Here is a 24,152-nt window from a genome sequence, read left to right as displayed (position 1 = left end):
AAGGGTTAAATAAATGTAAATGTCTTAAATGTAAACGCATTAAATATAAATGTAAATGTCTTAAAAAATAACCATATAAAATTATACTCTATGGCCAAAAGCTTGTGGACACCTGACCATCACACCCATATGTGGTTCTACACAGGTGGAACCACAAAATAAATACAGAATGTCTTTGTATGCTGTAGAATTACAATTTCCCTTCACTGTAACTAAGAGGCCTAAACCTGCTCCAGCATGACAATGCCCCTGTGCACAAAGCGAGCTCCATGAAGACATGGTGTGTGAAGGTTGGAGTGGAAGAACTCGAGTGTCCTGCACAGAGCCCTGACCTCAACCCAGTAATATTCTGTCCAATATAGTTTAGATAACCTTAGTGAGGAGACCTCAATAACGGAAGCACATATAATTAAATCTTCTGGTTTGGGCATTGCCAGTACACCGGTACTTAGTGCACGTAATGTGGATTGAGACGCGGCCCTGAATTCTTTTTGAATGGGTATTACTTGCCTCTCAGCCTTCAGATTAATCCACAGTGGTGAGAACAATGCAGCGCAACACTAATGGACTTCTAACATCTGTATTTTAAGCATTTATATTATCGTTGTCTATATTGCCTGTATAGCTAACATTGTTTCTGCACTTTGGAAACACTGGGAAGTTTCAGGTAGAAGATGGCAACAGTTTTCAAACTGATGTGGGTAATCAGCAAACACGCACTGCCTGCTGTCAGTAATTGTGAGCACCACCTGTTTAATGGCAGGAGCACATCCGCCATCTCCTGCTGACCCTGCTACGGCGCAGCGTGTGATTGATTTTATTTTAAATAACTTCCATTCTTCCTGTGGATCTGAACCCACACTGCAAAACACATCAGGAACCCTTTGTGCAGCAGGATTTGATGAAAGGTCGTGGATGTCAGTTTGATTGGCAACTCTAAGCCTAATCACAGTTTATATCCCAATCAATTCAGTTGCTCAGTTATATCCACTAGCAAAGATTTTTTTTTTCCTTCCCAGTGGGATTAAAATGGGCTGACTGGGAACAAAAATGGCCAATTTGGCAACATTGCAGGTGTTGGTGTTTGGGGTTTGATCACACAATTTGTCTGGACAGCAACCATGAAGGACTTTAAGGAAGTAAAGATGCAAGAAGAAATGAATTAGTACTGAGAGAAGAGTCTTGCAGAGTGAGGACACACATGTCTCCAGTCTTGGAGTGTATGTTAGGACTACAGGTGGTACAATCGATCAAGGATGTCTCATTCAGCAAGTCTCATCCTTGGATCCCTTCCTTGAGACCTCAGAGAGAGGAACAACTATGTGAGAAAAGGCCACGAGAAAATAAAATAATGAAGTGCAATCAAAGACATGAGCAGAACACAGAGTCCCGCCAGTGAAGTAAATAAGGAGAGAAGTGATTTCAGTACCGCCTGTGAAAGGAAGTCGCAATGCTCCCAAGAGGAAAATCCAATCTATTCTATTCTTTCTTCTCCTTCTCTCACTTTATGAGAAGTGAAACCTTATCTTTTATATATCTACATCTATATCTATATCTATACCTATCTATCTATCTATCTATATCTATATATATATATATATATATATATATATATATATATATATATATATATATATAGGAACAGCAGTGTACTGCTGTGGATGTAGTAAAAATTAGGCAAAGATTCCAGATTTTCTTCTTTATGAGAAAACAGCCTCAGAAGCACTTTGCTTGAAGCCAATAGCTTCAGTTAATATTCACATCAAACATCAGAATGGGGAAAAATGTGATCTCAGTGACTTTGATTGGGGCATGGCTGTTGATATCAGATGGGCCGGTTTGAGTATTTCAGAAATCTCTTGGGATTGTCATGCACAATGGCCTGTAGAGTTTACACAGAATCCGAAAAACAAAAACCATCCAGGGACCAGTAGTTCTGTGAGTAGAAATGCCTTGCTGATGAGAGAGGTCAGAGAAGAATGGGCAGACTGGTTTGAGCTGAGAGGAAGGCTACAGTAACTCAAATAACTACTCTTTACAACCATGGTGAGCAGAAAAGCATCTCAGAATGCACAACACTGATGTCAGAATGTTAAACCTTGAGGTAGATGGGGGAAAAATATGAATCTGAGCCTATAGTGGACACAGGCTCACCAAAACTGGACAGATGGACATCAACTAGTCTTCAGGTTGGTGAGGAGATATGCCAAATATAATCACAGTGTGAACGGGACAATTAAATTGATAAGTGGGATTCCTGAATATTTTGGGTGGATGCCAGATGGTGGTGATAAACAATTTGTCATTTCATTATGTAAGGCAAAAAAAATCATGATACCAATTAGTTGTTTAATCTTGTTTCTCACCATTGAAGCTGGTATCCGGTAATATGCAATTAAACAAGGAAGGCATTCGTTAGACACCCACAAATAATTCTTTGTAACTTTAATAAAATATTTCAGTTCTGCCACTGTAATATATCAGCAGCTGTGGTTACATGATGGCACAGTTTTTGTGTTGTTTATAAAAGGTATTATGGCACATTGCTGACATTCCCTTGTCAAAGTTTGAAGCTTGTATGTTGCTTCTTCCAAGGCTGTATGCATTGTTGCTTTATTGGAGAAGCCAGGGGACAAGGACATAAACCTAGAAGAAGATACAGCATGGCAAGATATTTCTATTTCCTGTCATCAGACACATCGGCCCTTCAGGTCTTTAGTCTTCATTTGAAGACAACTAGTGATTCTTTTATTTGGACAGCCAGGGGTAGTTCATAAGTTCAGAGGAGGTAAATAAGGTAATTTCTCAGGATTTAAGCAGTGTTATAGATGGATTAAAGATACAGTAGTACATATTATGCAATTATGTACAAATCAAATTCAGTTCAACTAAAAGGTCAGACTACAAGCTGTCTGTATTTTTGCAGTATTTAAATATGTATGCAAATATATAAGACCTATCCAGTTCCTGGTTCATTGCATTGTATGTACTGACAAATAAATTTACATAACATGGCATTTTTTCTGTGGTTTTTTAACAAATATTATACAGCATTTACATTAAAAAGGTACCATTTTTTGGATAGTTACTGTGTAGCAAGTGTGTAGATATTGTCAAAATCGATGGATACATGTATTTTCATAAAATGATCTACTGTAATTTACATCTATAACCAGCGCTTAAATCCCTTGTAGTTACACTGTAGCTCCATGTAAAGGTTTGTTGTGACTACGCAGGTATTAGGGAAAATATAAAATGGCGCCAAAACACACAGTGTTACTTGTACAGCTGTGGCTGCGTTTATGGGTTATCTGGCTACACAAATTATTAGTCATAATTTCATTAATACTCATATTATCGGGATTTATTTTCCTACTTATGTGTCCGAAGAGTTCATTCTCATACGCAGTAATCACGACCAGCAACTTTGCTATTGTACTTCTTATGTATTTTCATACAGAATGATTTAACACTGTAAAATCTGATACCATAAGAACAAAATTACACAAAATAGAGGCCATGCACTGCACTCAAAAACATCAAGTAGTTATTACAATGTGTTATACAGATACAGAAAACATGTCAAAAATACTTACCTCTCAAATAGAGTTTAAACAAAACTGTAACCGTGTTAGGAATTTTTTTTTTTTTTTAACAGAAGCCTACACACACAGTCACTTTGACATGCAGTAGAACAGACACGCGCCCTTTCCCCATGAGAAAAAGTCCAGTGTTTTGTTTTTTTTTTTGTGTGTGTGTGCACCACCTTATCAAGTGTGTGCACACTTTCTGAGCGACCTTTAGCTGAGATGTCTCACTCTCCCACCATTTTTCTCCAAAGCTGTGAGCTGTGATCAGATGGATGTGTCAGGGTGATGGTGGTGTTTTGAGGGAGTTGCAGGAGCCTTGGCTTCCTCCGGGATTTCCCTCACTGCTCCACTGGAAGAGAAGAGAGTTAAGAGGTCAAGTTAAGGCTCCTAGCACCTGCTTAGACCACTGGCACAAGTGAAGAATTACATGATTCATGTGACATTTGCATGCGTTTTAAACACTTCACATTACATTTCACACATTTTTTATACGTCATGCATGTCTAATTTTAAGTCATATTTGTACATTTTCACTGCTAATGCTAATTTTTTAACCTTAGCGAATCTTAATCTTAATGAAGTCTAGCTAACTACCATAAGCTAACCAGGCAGGAAATTCTGAGAGAAAGTTTATATTTCAAAATTATATCACAGCACTGTTGAATTCTCCATTCTGATTTGTCAGAAGGTGCTGAATCATTTTTTTTTATAAATATAATTTTCTATATAACAATTCACTTTTTCTAATACATTAGCATTTCTATAGTCACAGAGACTTGTATGGCAGACTCATCATAAACAGATTTTAAAAATGTGTGCACTCATTGATATTGTGACATTTTCTGTAAGGAGACGTTTATTTAACATGTATGGAAGGAGTCTCCAGTGTCAGTGCTTTGTAAGAGTCAGAGGTAAAGCTGTAACTTTAAGTTTTCTTCATGGGAAAGTCTGTTCTGAATTACCTCTCTCAGCATGCATCACAGCAAATGCTGCTTGTTCTGAGTTCATTCACGTGTGTTTGTTTTCCCATTCCTTTCTTGTTCATTGGTTTTGTGCATTATCTATATCACCTGTTCCTCATGTCTAGTTAATTATTCTGTGTGTATGTATTTTTCATGTCTTGTTTCTCAAAAATCTTAGTTAATTCACTAGTGTAATCATTGCTCTGAGTCATTAATCTTCATTATGTCTTATTTTTAAACTCTCTGTGCATTTGTATCCAGTGTTTTGTGTACTTTCGTCTTTTATGCATTGACAGTATACAGTGTACAGTAATGGAAGCCTCTGAGGTTTCTGGTTTCTCACCAGCATGACAAGATGCATATTTTCATCTTAGAAACAGAGGCTGGTAAGGAAAAGATTGTTTATAGCTGTTATAGTGTAAGTGGTAACAGGAACTTGTTTTGCGGACATTCCACGACATTAAATGTAACTATAAACATTTAAAAAGTATGACTTGTCATTCTTTAATAAATAAAACATTGAAATCATTGGAACTTGCTGTAGAATAAGTAATAATAATTATAATAATAATTCAGGAGGGTAACAGTAACTCTGATTTGTGTTGGTTAATTATTTCCTTATAACAGCATGCCTTATTGTGTTTTATTCCTTACATAATCATTACTGTTAATGCTACAGGATTTGACAGGATATCTGGCAAAACTTTCCTTTTGAGGGCCGTTTGAAAGTCCTATCTTTTTAATTCATATATATATATATGCTCAATGAACATCTTTCCATCTCAAACCAGTACTGATTATTGGAAAAGCCTAATCAGATCTACGTACTCCCCTGAATAATGCACTGGAGCTTAAAAGAATCAGTCTGACTCCACATACCAAAGAGAGCAATGAGCCAGTGCAATATAATTATCAACTCAGCACTTTAACTCAATTTTTTGGAATTACCCTCTGGGTGCTGAGATCTTTAGTGGGTGTTATTTCAGCCCTGATCCTAAATTGTCCGTTGCCCTCGTGAGGAACGCCCATGATAGCCCCTACCTCCCTTTCTTCCTCTTAGCCAAGCAAACAGCATCCCTTATTTGATTTCCCTTCTTTTTCCCGGCTTCACTTTGGCTTTCTTGGCTGTGCTCAGCTTTTTCAAAGCTTGTCGTATGAATAGAGCTTGAACAGACATCAAAATAAAGTCCCTTTTATGCGCTGAAGAAAGGCGAGGTGCAGAGTATTTAACCTTGGCTGGAGTAGCTGGGGAATTGAATTATCGAGGAATACAGACTGAGGTTACAAGAGGTCAGCTGCACATGGCTAAGATTTCTAGAGAAGCACTGTGTGAAAAGCCTTGAAGAGGAAAGATAAAAACGTGTTGAGTCTTTCTGGGGCTGTGCGGAGTCAAAAGAGCTCAGAAGTAAACACAGGCTGTTATGTTTCACATGGGTCTCGAGCCTTCTTTAGGGTCAACACCATTGTTTTAAACCTATTTTCCTCTCCATTCACTTATTCATTCAATTTAACCTACATTTTAAGACACATCTGAACTATAACATAGCTAAGTCACAGCTCACTCTAAGCAGAACCAATATTTTAACGTTTCCTTTCTTGCAATCCAACCCCAATATAATCTTTCTAAGGCTGTACGTAGCCCTTTATATAATAAAATAGTAGGTTTTGTAAAGCTATTAGACCTGGCAGATGTGTTTCTACTAACATAGACATGTCTGAGATTTCAATCTTGACAATACATCTATGTCATGACAGTCATCTATGGCTGTGAGTCCAAGAACGCGGATTTGGTCGTGCTCTCTGGGTGGGAGGGATGGTGTTATTCTCACTTTCAGTCAGAGTGTTGCTAACCAATCGTGGGCATCTGTGAGCTCATGTATGCGGAAGAGGGCAGTTAGCACTTTACTCCATGTGTTCAGCTGCTAATACAGAGCAGCAGCTCAAAAAGATTTGGTGGCTTCACGTGTCTCGGAATAAGTGGGGTAAGAAAAAAAAATAAAGAAAATACATTGTCAATAATGTTAGAAACTTCCTCCAAAACTACTGATAGTGCATAGACATGCTAGCTGGTTAAAAGCCTAGTCTGGGTTAGCTAGCTAAGCTGTACTTCTCTCATTCTAATGAGAGCAGCATAACATCATAAGGCTTGGTTATAAATTTTTCTGGTGTATTGCAGATTTTACGTCCAAATCCGTAATGTCAGTCATTTTCACAGACCGCATGTTCCTGCTTCTGGAAAGATCTCTCTGTCTTATACCATCTATAAAACTAAGTGTAGAAATAACCACAGGTAATGTACGTATATCCCATCCGAATTTACACGTTGGTAAAGATTAGATTATATCCTGTGGGAATCTTTTTTTAGTATGGAGACATCTCCAGGAAGCACTCGATCTTTTCTATCATCTCTGAAACCATATGGAAACCAAATATTATCTAAGTTTAATGCAGAACATTAATATTTAGATGACATTTTAAAAGGACATGTCAGAGAAGCTACACATAAGTAAGTCACTGAATTCCTAGCACAGGCATAGCCTACATACATATGTTTGGACATCTAACCAATAATCATCAAACGCAACCTACGCGGCCTTACAACAATAAGGTTATAATAAAAGTCAAATCAGTCAATTTGTATTAAAGATAAATGGTGCACTGGTATGAATGGAACTTTTGGTATAATGACTACGTGTAGATTGTGATTTATCCAGATATCACTTATCCCGTGCGAATCGATCATAATTACTACAGACGTCCTCCGGCAACGTTACTTAAGAGACATATACCCGGAAATCTGATTCCCGTCTGATCAGTACTAAATGCAGGACTGAATGTCTACTTTTAACATAATGGGGTTTATATTATATTTGAGAAAACCTTTATAGCATGTTTGATTTACCTTGTTTACTCATCCACGAACTGAAGCCATATAAAGTTATAGCCTATTCTGCACAGCACGTGTAAAATGATACACTAAATAAAACCACGAGACGTGATGTTGATGTCAACAACCATTTGGGATGGAGCCCTGAGCTAGGTCATGTGAAATGTTAGCAAGGAAATTGTTACTACACAAAACAACTTATTAGAAACAGCATGCTGTAAGATTTGGGTAGAGGCTTGGTGTTGGTGTCAGGAACTTCAGCTATGGTTTGTTTGTTTTTTTCTGCATCCATAGTCTTAATAGAAGAGCTAACTTCATTCCTAAAGATCGGCTTGTTTTGGGCTGGTCTTATGGTATGGATAAGTATGAATTATTACACAAAGTATGAATTGTTAGCAACTTTCCAATAGATACATGTAGCCAAAATGTCTTCCTTTTCAATCTAAAGTAGGCAGGGCTAATCTAAGCTTAAACTTTCTTTACTATCACCAATTACAAACTGGTGCCTCATACATTATTTTTTTCTAAAACTATATGTTGCACATGAACTTTCTCTTTGAGTCTCAGAAAGTTTGCAATCAAACTCAAACTGAGTGAAATCTAAACTAGGCTACTGTGATCACCGGTTCATTAGTACATGTAGGTGATGTCACTTTCTTGTGCCATTATGTATAGTTCTGCTGGAAGCTAGCAGTCTTACAAAGGGATGTCAATCAAGTGTTAATTAGAATATTAGGCCACACCCAGAGAGTTCTCATGGCCATCTCAACATCAAACTCAGCTGGAGTTTAATCAGTGTTTAATCATATTTCACATTTTTATCTAAGTGCTACATTCAGGTTTTGCTAGATATTGAATATTGACTAAATATTTTTATATTTGACATTAACAGCCAGAAGTCATTAATTAGGATTGCAGCTAGTTTTTTCATATCTGAAAATGTCTGAAGTGTGTCCAGTCAGGTGAACTCATTTTTATTTAGAAAGCACATCTGTTAAAACAACAGATGTTAACAACAGATGGGAACTCAAATTAATTCAGGCTGAAAAATACATAAAATAAATAATAAAAGAAAGCACAAGAGACTTAAAAAAATACAAGCATGTTGAGGCACTATACACACGATAAGTGTTAAAACACAACAGACCTCATGCAGACTCCTAGGCCATTGGTTTTTGAGGATTATTACCTCATTTTCTCCATAATTGGTCATTTTGTCAATTCCCACCCACTAACTATGTACCAACTGGGGAGGGTGAAGGCTAGCATGTGTTGCCTCTGAGACATGTCAAGCACACACACCTGTAACACACTTAAAGCAAAGCGCTATCTGCCCTCTTCCGCATACACGAGCTCACAGACGTCCACAATCGACTAGTGTTGACAGAAGAGAGACTAACACGATCCCTCCCACCCAGACAGCACAGCAAATTGCACTGCTTTGTGTCATCATCAGGATTCAAAATCAACGAAAAGCCAGTGATAAGGCTAACACATTTCTGTTGTGCTACTCAGGAGTCTGGTTTTTAAGATTCTAACACAGGGTTAGGTCCCGACAGCTTACAGCCGAGCATTAACTACGTAAAATCACAACCCTTTAGCCGTAGTCTTAGATTGTTTCTCATCATTACCTCTATGAGCGGGTGCCAGTGGGCGATGGGTTTGCGTGGGTAGGTCAGCATCTCGTTCCAGTGATCTCGGCCCAGGCTCTCGGCCATGTTCCCCACTCGACACACACCGATGATCTCGTTATGGCCGACACTGTGAACAACAGAAGATTTTGTTGATTTGAGACCACAGATGTGCTTTGCTATAAAGCTATAAACATGAGTGCTGTGAGCTTCAGCTTTATAAATCATACCTCTGCTTATATTATTGTTAATGGCATACTTAAACCCCTTATATTGTAAGCCTGGGATTGAGAGTAGCTTAAATTATTCAGGTGATGTCAGTCAACATAAAGGTAGCTAAAAGGTAGCTTATTAGCTAAGTGTGATTTCCTCAGACACTGAAACTGACATGAGTCTAATTAATTCTGTTTGTAATTAGATATCTGCTGTCAAAATGTCTGCAATGTTCTTGTACCACAAATCATCATCAAGGATGAAGAAAAGAGAGAGAAGAGCACTCACACATTCTGTATAGGCAACAGTCGAGTTTTAAAGGTTTAAAATGTTTAAATGACCTAATAACAAGCAATTTAGCCAATAGAACAGAAGTGAGTGTAAGAATCAGTGATTATTTCTCCACTGTTGTGAGTAGTGATCAGGCGAGTGCAGAGATTTAGAAGAAAGTACTTAATTTTATGCAATAATTTTGTTCTTCCAAAAGTAGATTAAGGTATAAATGTAGACGTAGGCAATGAGTCTTTGAGTGGAATTGGAATAAGATGCAATTTTCACTTTTGGGGTGTAATGAGATTTTACAGTGCCAGAAGTTTTTATTTCTGATTGTGATATGTGCAAAAATTTGACCATGTGAAGGATTTTTCGCAGGACAAGACCAAATATTTCGTTTTGGTCTTGTCTCCACCTCTGTCCCGTTGTTCTTTTATATCCTGATTGCTCTCACCTGTTTTCAGTTCACGTTTGACTAGCTTGTGTTCTTATATTCTCCTGTGTCTGTGTTTCAGTGAGAAGTATTATCATGCTTTATGGCATTAAGTTAAATGAGCCATGTTTCTTTGATCTTGTTTTTTCAATGTTCTAGTTCTACTTCCTGCTTTAGACCCTCGCCTTTTTTCTCGGTTATGAGTGCAGATCATCCTTATGTGTTGCTGCCGGCCTGTGTTTTGACCTATGCTAAGGATTATGACACACCCTTCATTAACAGCCCACTGATTTTATGCACTTTCATCCTGCCTCTTCAACACACCACACATTACAAGAACTCCACAACAGAAGGCTTCCTGTTTGACAGAGTTCCAAGTACATCCTTTCTGACATGCTCAAAACTATCCAAAGAACCCTTGAAGAACCTTGTTTTCCCAAAAGTGAAGGCATACTGTATAGCGATATATATAACCACACGTGATGTAGTATTTGGATGTACGAATACTACAGTATGACATTTTGAATGTTGCCATGGAGAGTCTGGACTGCACACTGAAATGTATCCTCATCATTAATTCAAAAAAACTGCGTCCATCAGCCTTTATCGTATTTTCTCTTTAGCAACATGCCAATATGAAACATTTAGGCATTCTTGACATCCATTCGGATTTTCACACATGCAGAATAAAAGGTCACATATAAAGAGGTGCACAGAAAGCTGTTCTCTAAGAATACAATTGGCCAGGCTTTTGTCCAGGAAGAATACCATAGTTCCTTCTTTCTATCAATACAGAGATACAGGCGGCTTTAAATGCTTCTCCCATATGCAGGGTTTCCTCAGAAATGCTCTTTAACGTCCCCAGACATCACAGAGTCCATCTCGTTTGAAATCGAGTGTGCTACTTGGAGCGCTTCTTGATTGAGACATTAATGTGTGTTTCCCAGTGAGCGATGAGGAGAGGCTGAGTGGCCTTGAGGATGGGAGGATAGGGATGTTCGCCAGATGATATCATCTCATAAAATATTCACTCTTAACAATACTTTGTAGCTAACGCCCACACCATTTCCTTCCCTTTATCTCTCTGTGTCTTTGTTCCTTTCTTCTTTTTGTCCATCCGAGATCTTAGACTAGAAATAGTAATTCATAGATCGACATGCATTTTTACATAATTATGTAATTAATTATTTATATTAACATTCATTTAACAGAAATACATACATTTACAAAAAGTTATTATAGTAACATGGACATTATATCAATATGTAAATGCTGCATAAGGCCATAATTACTTTTTAGAGTGTAGACTTATTAAATCTTATGAAATTTTAATTTCCTTTTTTTTGGAAATGACAAAAGTTGCATTTTATTTTGTCTTTTAACTTCAATAGAACTGTTTATAGCTGTCTTATAATGCAAGTGGTAACAAAAGCTCGTTTTGTAGACTTTCTACAAATTAAATATAACTATAAATGGATAAAAAGTTTGACTGTTATTGTCTAACAAATAAAAATGGTAAATGTTGTTAGATTGCTGTAGCATGAGAAGAATAAAACATGTTGCGATGTGCTGTTATAGGAATGTAATCAGCTACAATGGTTTTGTTTTTGACAGTATTATCTACAATCTACGTTCAAAACCATTAGGTCCTGTTGGTTCCAACAGGCTCCATTAGATGAGCGGTCAGTGGAAAAATCTGGGCAACATTTTTATGCATGATATGAATCTGTTGTTGCATGCAGAGTAGAGTTCAGAGTGCATTTTTTGCTCACTCTGTAGGAGAAGAAGAGGAGTACATCTGCCACTGCTACTAAATCCTGGGTTTAGCCAAAAGATTTTTAAATGAGACGCCTCCACAGTTCTGGCTTTGACCCTGGGCAGAACTTATCGGCTTCTGAGGGAAAAAAAAGGAAAAATCTTGGCATGGCAACTGTAGTGCATATAGGGTTTCTTACCGATCGTAGTCCATCACTGCTATTAACAGACTTATTTGGTCTATGTTCTCAGGAGGGACATCGAAAACTATGGCTTCGTTGTAAACAGGGTTCAGAGTGTTCCTCTTGGTAGATGTTTTTCGCTTTTTCAGTCTCCGTCCATCACACATGAGGGAGACTTTCACGTAAGGGTCTGAAATGTATCAGAAATATCAAACAGACTATTGAATGATCAATAATTTAATTTATACACATACATAATTTGATATAGAAACCCTTGACCTTGAAATTAAATCTTTTGTGTTTGCTAAAAAGTACATTTTGTAAAATGTCAGGATGCCTTTTTTTTTTTTTGAAATCCAGACAAATGTGCAAGGTGGTCAACATAGCAAACACCCGCCCAATGGCGTGATAAGACAAATAAGAAACAAGTCAAGTGCAAAAGTTTGCATACCCTTAGGACAAAATGAACACTAATGTAATTTATAGCAACAAGACACTTAGTTTACTGTTTTTTTTTTTTTATACAAATGTTTGTTCATTTATAGTTATATTATATAGTTTAAATATTAGTTTAAATGTTTAAATCTCTCTTTCTGAATTTCATGACTATTATCTAATCACTTCTACAACTGCCTGCATCCTCTGTTGTGTCCTCTGGGCAGCTTTTGGATTCTTCCTGGCATTCTTCTTGTATCTCTGCCAGCTGTCTTACAATGAAATTCTTCAGATTAGGTCTGCAGACTCAGACGGTCATGTCAAAATGTCATTTCACACTATTTTTCTGTTAATTTTGTCTTGTTGCAGGATACATCCACGTTTCTTTTTAACATCTTGGAATTCTAGTTTTTTGTAAATAAACAAAATTTTAGAAGTAAAGTATAATTTCCATTTTGGCGATACGGTGGTGACCCTGAGTGTCACTCGTCTCCTCCTATTTCCCGTAGGTGTGAATGAGTGTGTCACCATGTCGATGAAAAGTAGTTTAAACTAAATAAATGTCGCCTTAGTCAACAATTTCATTAGAAAATAAATCTTGGGTGCCATTGAAGATCACATGTTTATTATAAAGACTATTGTGCAAGACATTCAGGCTGGATTTTCCTTTATAGAGGTTATAATGAAGACTCGGAATACCTGAGGCTCCTGTGATGTCCATGGCTTTCAGGTTCCTGGCTTTGATGATCGTGATGGTCAGTCGGCCCGCGGTCGGAAGATAGCAGAGTGAAAACATCAGGTCGCCCAAGTCCACGTTATCCTGCAAGATAATCACAGCACACACAAATATACTCAACAACTAACGACCTCTAATGTGAGCAAACGTAACAAGTATTATGGTACAACGTTCCCATACATTGTCAATGCAAATGATCTCCAGTACCTTCTAATTCATCACACAACACCCTGAGAAACAAATCGCTCTGAGCTCATTATCAGTGCCAGATAAGCAACAACATCCTCTCACACTTTTGTCTGAAGGTGTGAAAAATCCAGATGAGATCCTTGATTGAGACAAAAAGAAAACACCCAGCTGCTGGAACACCCAGGTGCTGGAGCTACAGCTGTCCTGCAGGGATGCAGTGGATTCCTCTGAGAGATTCTGATCCAATGGAGTGACTGAGGAAATCTGGACTCTGTTACAGTGACCAGTCAGTTGTGTGGGACCATTTTCAGAGGCATTTCCCCAATCAGGGAATCCTGCACCTTTCCATGCTCTAGTTTTCCATTTCACACCCACAGGAGGAGCGGGGCTCTCTAATTAATTAACGCCTCTCTTAAAATAGCACAATTTTCACAAGAACAACACACCGTGGCTCCACAGAAACTCAGAAATGCTTTGATTAAGAATAAAAAGGCAAGCACTCTATATGTAATGAACGCTACGGCTGAGTAACAGTCTGATATACAGCGAGGGGAAATAAGAATTCGGACACCTTTTTCCAGTGCATACAGTGGGTACAAAAAAAAATCTACACACTTGTTAAAAGTTTTTGTCATGTAAAAAATGAAAAGGGTTGTGTGGGGGTATAATTTGTGCTGTAATTCCGCGACCTTTCATTTGGACATAAATACTCTTAAATTAAAGCTGAACATCTACACATTGAGTTCATATTCAATATTTAATTTTAACTCCAATATACTGTGGGACAGCTAAAATAACTTACTTTGTCGATATCCAAATAGTTATGGACCTGACTGTATATCACATGCCTGCACTATATATAAAATGTTCAATTTCCTGTGTGCTTATGATACACTGTTTGAATTCTGATATCATGGCACTGCTAGCTAGTTCACTAATACTGCACCTTGATCTTGCACTACATTTACAGCATTTGGCAGACGCCCTCATCCAGAGCGACTTACAATTATCTCATTTATACAACTGAGCAGTTGAGGGTTAAGGGCCTTGCTCAAGGGCCCAGCAGAGGCAGCTCGGTGGTGCTGGGATTTGAACTCTCAACCTTCCGATCAGGAGTCCAACATATTAACCACTGAGCTACCACTTTCCTTGCGCTAGAGCGTGAGCTCATTTTCTTTTGAGCTCAAAACGAAGTCTTGGTCTCAAAAACTTCACAACAAGAACAGGGAACCACCATCTAAAAAACTCTCTTATGAAAGACTTAGATTTTTAATTCACTTTATTTTGTGAAATGGAAATCTGCTTTCACGCTCCTCTAGCTTTGCCTTCTGCTGTTTCTTCATATCAGTTTGCTAAGCACAGCAAAGTCAGTGTCCTTGTCTATAATACAGTTTGTATTTGTAAACCATTAAGAATTTCACATGAAACAAAGACGCAAAGAGCTGGTTGTCTGTTTTGCATCTTGGTTTCATATTCTTCGGTCTTGATCTTGACCTGTCTTGATTGCAGTTGATAAACATCTTGGTCTCGACTCGAAATCTAGCAACAGAGATATCCTCAAGCTTTAGACTGTCCATCTGCACACTTTCACTGCTCTGGTTGCTATTTGTGCATCAACAGAATTACATAACAGGATGGAAGAAACAGAGATATTAAAACATGCATAAGTCGTAAATCACAGTGTGCGTAGCTTAAATGGCTTTCTAATGCGCATGGCACTTACCCAAGCACACAGATACAAGAACTTCCATGGGCTCCTAATTATTCACTGATATTCCTACATTAATGGAAATTGCAAGATTAGACCACATGATAACGTAGCCAAGAGCTTTTTAGAGTCCATACTTTGACTATTACCAAGAGTCGGATCAGTCTTGACCATCTTAATGCAGTCATATATGAAAGCGATTGCCATGTTGGCTCTATACTGAGATCTTGAGGTACTCATACAGAATACAAATATCAATTCAAAAGGCCAACTTCTACTGAGATTCCGGGTTCCTGCCTAACACATCCATCTCCTGTGTGTACCCAGAGAGCTCCAAGTGTGTATTAAGGCAAACAATCCTCGTTATGGGGGTTCAGGAAGGTTCAGGGAGGTTCAGGACCCTCAGGTCTTTCTCTCAGCAGGATATTTTATTTCTTATCAGTAGTGAAAGGTCATGGAGGGCTAGCTGCAGAGACAGGCTCATTATCAGGATGAGTCCCCCTGACTGTACCTGTCAGACTGAGAACAACGCTTATTACCTCCCAACAGGGGGGAAACGATGCTGCAGCTGCAGTCAGGTGCAATACATGTACATTAAATTATGGTCAGCAACATTTAAATACAGTATATCATTACTTGGTTTGCAAGCGCAGGTTGTTACAGGAGCTGAGAATGTCACAAAAGTTGCAAGACTCTTCCAGTTTCTACCAATTTCTACCAATTGACCATTAACAAGTCCAGCATTGTCGTGAAGAACAAACAAAGCCACATCCAAGGCAGCCAGGGTAAGACTGGTTCGAACCTAAAATTGCTTCCAAAGTCCAGTTGTGGGGGAAAAAATGGCAGTGAGCCACTGATGATGAGTCACATGAGTCAGGTCTTATCAGTAAGCTGAGCCAAATGATTTGACTCGCCAAAAAGAGCAAGAATTCACATCATTAATAGAAACACTATTCACAAACTACAATTTAGTAACTTTGTTATTTCTTGTGCATTGTAAATAAAGGGGAAGGTCACCTATGAAAAGTACTTCCTCTAGTCTGTAGTGTGTTTTCCATCGTTAGCAAAAGGGCAAGAGGGTTGCTTCATTTGCAACAATTTAAAAATAGAGAATGAAGCATTCATTTTCAGTTGCTGCCTGCTCTATTATGATGACTAATAGGTACCCAGGGGAGGATTTAACTTTAGCCCAAACTGTGGGTTTTGGCTCTTCTGGAATACAAAGCTATCAGTTTAACTATTCAAATGGAATTATATGTTATAAAGCACATATACAGTGCCCTCTGAAAGCATTGGAATGGCAAGACCAATTAATTTGTTTTTGCTATACACTGAAGACACTTGGGTTTGAGATCGAAAGATAAATACGAGACGACAGACCAGAATTTCAGCTTTCACTTCCTGATATTTCCATCTAGTAATTCTGATCTATAGTCTCATATTCATCATTTGATCTCAAACCCAAACATCTTGTACAGTATGGTGTATAGCCAAAAAAAAAAAAAAAAAAAAAATTGGCCTTGTCATTCCTGTAGAAACGGTTAATTCACAGTGACTTGTATGGCGGATGCTCACATAGTCTAAGAGTAATAAACAGATTAAAAGCATGTTGTTGCATTTATTGATATAATGAAGCTCTCTGTGAGGAGACGTTTATTTAACATTTATGGAAGAAGTCTTCAGTTTTAGGGCTATGCAACATTCAGTAAGTTTTCCGCCGCTCGACTTTGCGCTTTGCAGTTTCTCTGTAATGTGACGAGGTGTGTGTTTTCCTCTTATTAACTTCAACAGAAAATAAAAAGAGAGGCTGCTAAGGGAACATCTGTTTATAGCTGTTATGATATACGTGATAACAGGAACTACCTGTAAATGTAACTATAAAAGGATAATAAAGGTGTTCTTTGTTGTTGTATAAGAGGAAGAAAACACCTTGGACATAATGCTACAGGAAAATAATCGACTTCACTGCGGTCGAAGTAACTCTGCTTCACTCTGGGTAGCATCCCACCACCCCATTGTTGATTCTTTTCCTATAAGATCATGCCTCCGAAGTGTTTAGTGGGAAAGCAAAGTGACGTTTCACCAGTTTTTAACGGTGTGCAAATGTTTCTAGCACTCAGCCTCTTTGTGTGTGCTAGGCATTAAGGGCTGGGCCTTGCAAATCCACCGCTCCTCTCATGCTCGCTAACTCAATCACGCCCTTCCGTCTGTAGACTATAGGATAACAGTCGCCTCCATTCTCATAAGCACTTAAATCAAGTCAGCGGTGAAATTATGGTCACTCGCGCGCCGTCAATGAGATTACAGCACGGTTGTGCAGAGGTTCAATATTGGCTGAGAGAGAGTGCAGGCAGTCCATCTTGGGTGATTATCTGGACTCACAAGTCCCTCTGGAGCTCCTCTAACCTTTTATTCTGTTTTAAGAACCCCTTAAAGGTGTACGTCATCCCAAAATACTGACATTGACTGCTTATGATAAGTGGAAATGAATAGAAGCATGTAAGAATAATATAAATGTAACCATGCTAACTTGAAATCACTGACTGTTAGCCAACTTGGAGCTAAACAACGGTGAAAGGTGTGTTGCTTTTGTGACCTAATGAATATTTCTGTGATTATATGATTTATTGAAACAATACATAACCTTTAACAGGCATCTGTTCTATTCCCGTAAGTCAAAATAGCAACCAACCAATCATTAAGGAAAATTTCATTTCTGGTTTTTAAATTTTTCTGTTGATTTTGTCATTGTTGTAATATTCGTAGTAGTGTAATAACACACAAAGCTGTTTATCAAAAAACAATAATGCTTATATATACAAAACCTAGAACTGAAATGCACAAAAAGTTTACTGAACAATAAACAACATTAGCACAAACTTTGTAAATCATTATTGTACTATGGCAAAAAGACCATATCTTAACCTCACTAAATTTTACTGGGTTACACAACAAAACATAGTTATAAATATTTCACAATTAAAATACTCAGATCAAAAAATGTGACAAAAGAAGCGGTTAGCATTCAGCTAGTTTTCATAGATAGAGTAATCAATGCTAGCTAACATTTCAGCGATTAGGAATAAAGCTGTTGTTAGTTAGCCTTAACTAGCCCTACCTACGTTTGTTGATTTCTCGGTCACTTTTCTAACTTCAGTTTGAGTAAAGAATTTGAAACTACAACTTTTACCAAAAGATTTATTTAGGGTAACTGCACTTTTACTGTAGTAATGAGTAATGTAACAATCAAACAATGACAGTGTATGGTCCGAAAGTAAAAAACAGCAAACATGCTAAAAAATCCTACATTCGAAATATCGTAATTTCTAACAGGAAATAACAAAAGGATCAGAAATGGAGAAGGTAAAGTAGGCAAAAGTAGGAAAGACTTCACAAGTGTTTATATAGTTCACAAATATTTATAGAGTGTCTCTGAAAGAGGAAATAATGGGAATCAGGTGAACTTGTTTACTCGTTAAGTAGGTTAGTACTCAGAAGATGGGGACCTCTGGTGGTGTGGAGTGAGATTGTTAAGTGTACCCATGACAAGTAAAGAATTTCAGGACTTCTGACCTCTGAACATTTCATCCAGTAGCCTTAACATCACTTAGCATATTGTCATGTTGTTGCTGAAATACTGATGCAAACATAACAAGATCACATCCTAGCACAATAAACTTTGCAAACGTATACTAGCACTGCAAAGAGTGTAACTTTTAATATCTTCGTATAAGTATGCGATTAGAGTGCCTGTAGAAATGTCATCACATATCTCAGGGCAGGAAAATATCCTTATTGCAGAGGTGAACATTCCTGACAGCTCATTCAGTAGCAGTAAATCATCCCGATTGACCTTTTACTCCTCCTTCAATATCTGTCTCCATGTCTCCTACTCTCTAGCTGGGAGGAATGGATTGACCTTTACGTACGTTAACTAGCTTGTATTTTATTTATTCGTGGCCCATGGATTACAGGACAAATGCAACTGGTCAAACAATGATTTACATACAGCATAACGTTATTATGGATGTTGTGTTTGGGTTTGAAATGACAAAGGAATTTATTTGTTTTTTTGAACACATTTTTATCTCTTTAATGTAACTCACCATGCCAATTCCAAGTCAAATGCAGATCCCATTTATAAAATACAAACTATGGATCAAAGCCTAACCATGTCAATAAAACTGATCAAACCAGATTAGTGGAAATATGAGGATAAATGCTCTCAATGACCTAGAAACAGTTTCCAATAATGTAAACAGTGGAAAGTAAACAGTCAGGTAAACAGAGTTTTGTCAGAAGACTGCTGCCATTAGAGACCTTGAATAAGACAGACAGCTTAAAGTTCAGACTTAATTCAGAAATGTCAAATATCACTGCTGGCAGCGTTGCATCTAAAGCCAGTTTTATACTACAATTTCTGTGCTCTTTGAAAATTATTTCTTGTCACACTGACAAAATAAAGTCGTGGCTGAATTCTATAACTGTGTGATAATTCTACACTGTGTGATAACTTGTTCTCCATGTTGATGAAGATCAATAAAGTTCCTCTAATGATAGACTGGACAAAAATTGTATGGCGTAAAGCCGGCTTTACAAATCCATGTGCTTCATTCTCTAACCAAGAGCTAGTCAGAGATCCAAATCCAGTCCTGTTTTTATGAACCCTGGTAGTTAAAGCACCACAGAACCTAAATCCATTATGATTCTCTAATTAGGCTAATGCTAATCAAATGGGTCACAATGTGCAAACCGTATGATTAATAATTAGTGACTATTCTAATGTTTACATGTACTATGTCAGAATTTCTAATCTTAAGCAGACATTCTTACATGATCCAGCCAGTCACAAGGCTGACGTTGGTTATAGCTGCAATATAGCTTTTAACAAAATTATTCACTTAGCGTCTGAGTAAGCTAGCAAGTAAAGCAAACAAGGAAATGAAAGCTGACTTAAGCAGTGAACGCAAAACAGCAACTGAAAGCTAAGCTAATAACTGAAAGCAAACTAGAGAATGAAAGACAACTTAGGAAGTAAAAGTTAGCCTAGGGAGGGAAAGCAAATTAGTGAGCAAAAGCTAACCTAGGGAGTAAATGCTAACATATGCAGTGAACACAAACTAGCAACCTAGTTACCAACAGCTAGCACACTACTAGCAACCACTACTAGCAACTAGCACTACTAGCTAGAACACAAACTAGCAACCACAGCTAACCTAGTGAATCAAAGCAAACTAGCGAGTGAAAGCTAACCTACGTGGTAAATGCTAACCTAGGCAGCGAAAGCAAGTTAGCAAGAGAAAACTAAACTAGTGAATGAAAGCAAACAAGCAAACGAAAGCTAACCTAGTGAGTAAAAGGTAACCTAGGCAGTGAACACAAACTAGCAAGCAAAAAAATAACCTAGCAAGTGAAAGCAATGTGAAGAAAAAAAATGGTGAGCATAACTCATTGTAATAACTTTATATTTAAGTTTGATATCTCTCTGTTGGGAGATGTACAATCAATCATGGTAATTTGAATATTAGGCCATGTCTACCTCGATTATCTGAGCAGTAAATTCAGCTCGGGTTTCCGCAATGTTTCATCATATTTATGGTTTACTTTTTTCATCTAATCTTTGTTGAATGTTTGATATAACACTTAACCTTGGTATCATACAAACATTTTAATATTTACCATATATTCTGAGGCTCTCTGCCCTACCTCTAGTCTTGTTTTAACTTCTAAATGTGAAGATTAGAAGGCTTAAAGGTAGTGACGTGAACAGAAATGTAATCACAGCAGTGAGAACTGTGTAGCAAGAGGGTTAAAAAGCATGTGTGAACAGCAAACATTTTCTTCTTCCTCCATAGACTCAGCATTGCCTTCACCTTTCAAAAGAACAGGGAAATACTTTCCTCTGTAGTATTACCACAGGGGTTCTTACGCCCACTTGTGCCATGCGGCTGTTTATAAAAGTGTAACTGAGGAAACCACATGCAAATTTCAAATATCCTCTAGTTCTAATTCTTCTGTGGACTGAGCTTCAGCACATGCAGACTTAAATCAACAAATTCAGACTATTTATGTCTAAAATCATAATTTCTTCACAACTCGTCTACATTCATATATGAATCCAACTCCAAAATGTATCGTTTAATAAAAGATAAAGCTCTATTGCATGTAGGACGTCATATACATTATCAGGTCTCTTGAAAATTATTTATGTATTTATGTACATACTGTGGCTCAGGTCTCTTGAAAATGTGGCTCAGGTCTCTTGAAAATGGTTTATGTATTTATGTACATACTGTGGCTGGTCTAATGCTACATGTCCCAACAGATATGACCTATATAATATGAGCGCTGGAAAGGCCTCAGATGATTGCTGACACTTTGATGCAAACCCCTGGGATCCAAAGTAAGCTTCCACTGGTGGTTTAGAAAGTCACAAGACTTTAAAATCAAACCTAGCATAACTACAGGATAGGGGTGTGTTACAGTGTCACAGTTAGTCACAGAATATGATGTGATATGATGGTTACTTCACCGCTGACTTTTTCAAAATACAGATTAAAATGCATTTCTGTCATGTAATGTCTACCCCTTCACTTTTTACCCGATGATGGTCCTTAGCTCAGTGGTTCTCATCCCTTTTGTGTCTTGTTTTGCTACCCTTCCCTCTGCACTTGCCCTAAATCACACTACAGCAACCTCTGTTTCTGCACCACGATCGAGCCAGCTGTGGTAGAACCTGGAGTGTGCGTTTATGCAGGGTTTTACGGTAACCACCGGACACTTATGGGAAAAAACTGCCAAGTGCTGTGTAATCTGCTACTGTTTTAAACACTTTACATTGCTACCTCTGCTGTTCCTAGTATGTTCCTAACATCATCATACCCTACAGATATCAAACACACAGAATAAAATGGTGTTGCTGACCAAGTGTAAGAGATTTTATGGAAACGTTATTATACTGTATATAAGAATGTGCAAAGATTTTGTAAAAGAGCTTCCTGTCATTTTTAACTACTGGCTTGTGTGATATTGGATAATATGATATTATATGATAGGATATGATATGATGTGATATATGATATGAACTTTGATATTTTTAGACTAGGTTATCATACCATGAATATTTCAAACACCCCTACAATGCTCTTGTATGTTTCACAAATGCTAACAGATGCTTAGGGGTGAGCCATCAATGAAGGATGAGTGCAAATGACAGTACTGACATATGTTCAGGAAATCAGCCAACTGTTTTTAATAACCGGCCTGCGTAATCACACGTGGGAGGTTTTTGTAAGTAGATATCCTCCTTCCCTGATCACTCTAAAGCTTAATAAAGCATAAAAATATGTAGATGGTTACTCATGGTGCTCAGGGAATAAGGTGATTGGTATTTGCCCAGGGTTCGGCTTGCTAGGCAAATTAATAACCATGCTGGCACATTTCCAAAGGAACAGTACATCCTTGCTTATCAGTTAGAAGCCATTAAACAAGAGCATCTTCCGTTTCTGTTTAATAGCTTCATGGACCAGGAAGTGTCCTAATGGGACAGCAACAGCAACCTTAATTGCAGTGATCACCTTTTAAGTACATATATCTGAAATACAATGCAGTATAACATCTACTGTATATCCACTAAAATAAATGTCATGTTATGCACTAGATTGCTGTATCTTACTGAATGCTGTTCAGCTAAATAACTTGAGTTGTTTGAGTTGTTATGGTGAGAAAATGATGCCATCCCCAAGCCCCTGATGTTACTGAATCTTGGCTTCAGACCAGGAGCTTTTTTGGTGCTGAGAACCAACTCTGTTGCTGTGGCAATGTGCAGAATAGTCTGAAATCAAGCATCAGTCCTGGATTCAGCACCTTGTTCATAGAACAAGGCTACCAGAGAACTCCTGCTGAACCTTTGAGCAAGACTCTTAACTCTAAACTGCAAAGCTCTGTGAATACATACACTCTTAAAAACAGAGGTTAAATCTAGCACCTTAGAGTTCTTTGATTTGTCATTTCCAAAAGCTTCCAAGTAGAACCTCTTTAGAAAGCTAGAAACGTCAAACGTTGAAAGAGGCCTTTTTTTCTAATCCAAACAGAGTATGTTTGGATTCGATTTTGCTTCAAAGTCTTTCAAATAAATACATTTGAAATTCTAATCTTATCAATTATTCATTATTCATCTTTAAGCATCAGTAATAATGTGGAAAAATTTAGTAACAGTCCATGACTGAGGTGTCTCACTGATATTACATTTAAAAATATGTATATAGATGTAAAAAACAATTTAAACGTAGGTAGTGACCTTCACAACAACCGTAACAGTATATGCATGCTTCAGATAAATAACAAATTGTTAAAAAAACCCACTAAAACTACACTCTACTGCACTTTACCTTAAAATATAATTATTACAATACATCAAAAATCATATGATTATTACTTTAATGTGTGAATCCATCCAACTTATACTTGAAACATCTTTCTCCATGAGTCATCCATTATGAACAATGTACTTTTTAGTTCACATTCAATCAACTTTGTTACCTGAACACAATCACCCCATGAAATATTCGGAATTTTCCACAAGTCATGCAAATTTCCTGAAGATCATAGGAAGACGAAAGGTACAAGTTCTCTTTTTTTTCATGACCTTTTAGTGATTTTGTAAAACTGACTGATGAGGTCACTTTGAAAATATAAATCCATTACCCAAATTTTAGAGTGATTTATTAATTTAATAAAAATAAATAAATGATTAGATCAGGGGTGTCCAATCTTATCCACAAAGATCCAGAATAAGTGCAGGTTTTCATTCCCTTCAAGCAGGAGCCCCACCTGATTCCACCTGTTTAATCAGTTGATCTTGGCTTTCAATAGACTCAAGTGTGGCTTCTGCTTGGCTGGAATGAAAACCTGCACCCACACCGGCCCTTTCCGGATAACACTGGACACCCCTGGATTAGACTGCCCCGAATGTCTTCATTCCATTAGCAAGGATGCTTTTCATTTCAACACAGTTACTTAATTAAGAGCAGAATGAACATTGTCTGAAAGTTGTCTGAGATGGGTTAACATTTTTTTTGAATAGTTAAATGCTGGTTTTCTAAGATTCAATGGTGGAAAATGATTTTTAATGATTCTTAGTTTTACGTTTTAAGAGT

At 37.6% G+C, this 24,152-nt stretch overlaps 1 protein-coding gene across 1 annotated transcript in view; it reads right to left on the bottom strand.

Annotated features, from left to right (window-relative positions):
• Window positions 1–1,726: 1,726 nt before the first annotated feature.
• syt9b (synaptotagmin IXb) overlaps window positions 1,727–24,152 on the bottom strand; it is a 44,002-nt gene continuing 21,576 nt past the window's right edge. The window contains exons 4-7 of the mRNA XM_026946395.3: window positions 13,061–13,181; window positions 11,945–12,116; window positions 9,071–9,200; window positions 1,727–3,939 (exon numbers count right to left, since the gene is read on the bottom strand). Coding sequence (XP_026802196.1) covers window positions 3,868–3,939; window positions 9,071–9,200; window positions 11,945–12,116; window positions 13,061–13,181 — 495 coding nt within the window. The 3' untranslated portion in view covers window positions 1,727–3,867. The remainder of the gene's footprint in view (window positions 3,940–9,070; window positions 9,201–11,944; window positions 12,117–13,060; window positions 13,182–24,152) is intronic.

The sequence above is a fragment of the Pangasianodon hypophthalmus genome, chromosome 7 (assembly GCF_027358585.1).
Source record: "Pangasianodon hypophthalmus isolate fPanHyp1 chromosome 7, fPanHyp1.pri, whole genome shotgun sequence".
Taxonomy (NCBI): Eukaryota; Metazoa; Chordata; class Actinopteri; order Siluriformes; family Pangasiidae; genus Pangasianodon; species Pangasianodon hypophthalmus.
This window is presented reverse-complemented; position numbering and strand designations above follow the sequence as displayed.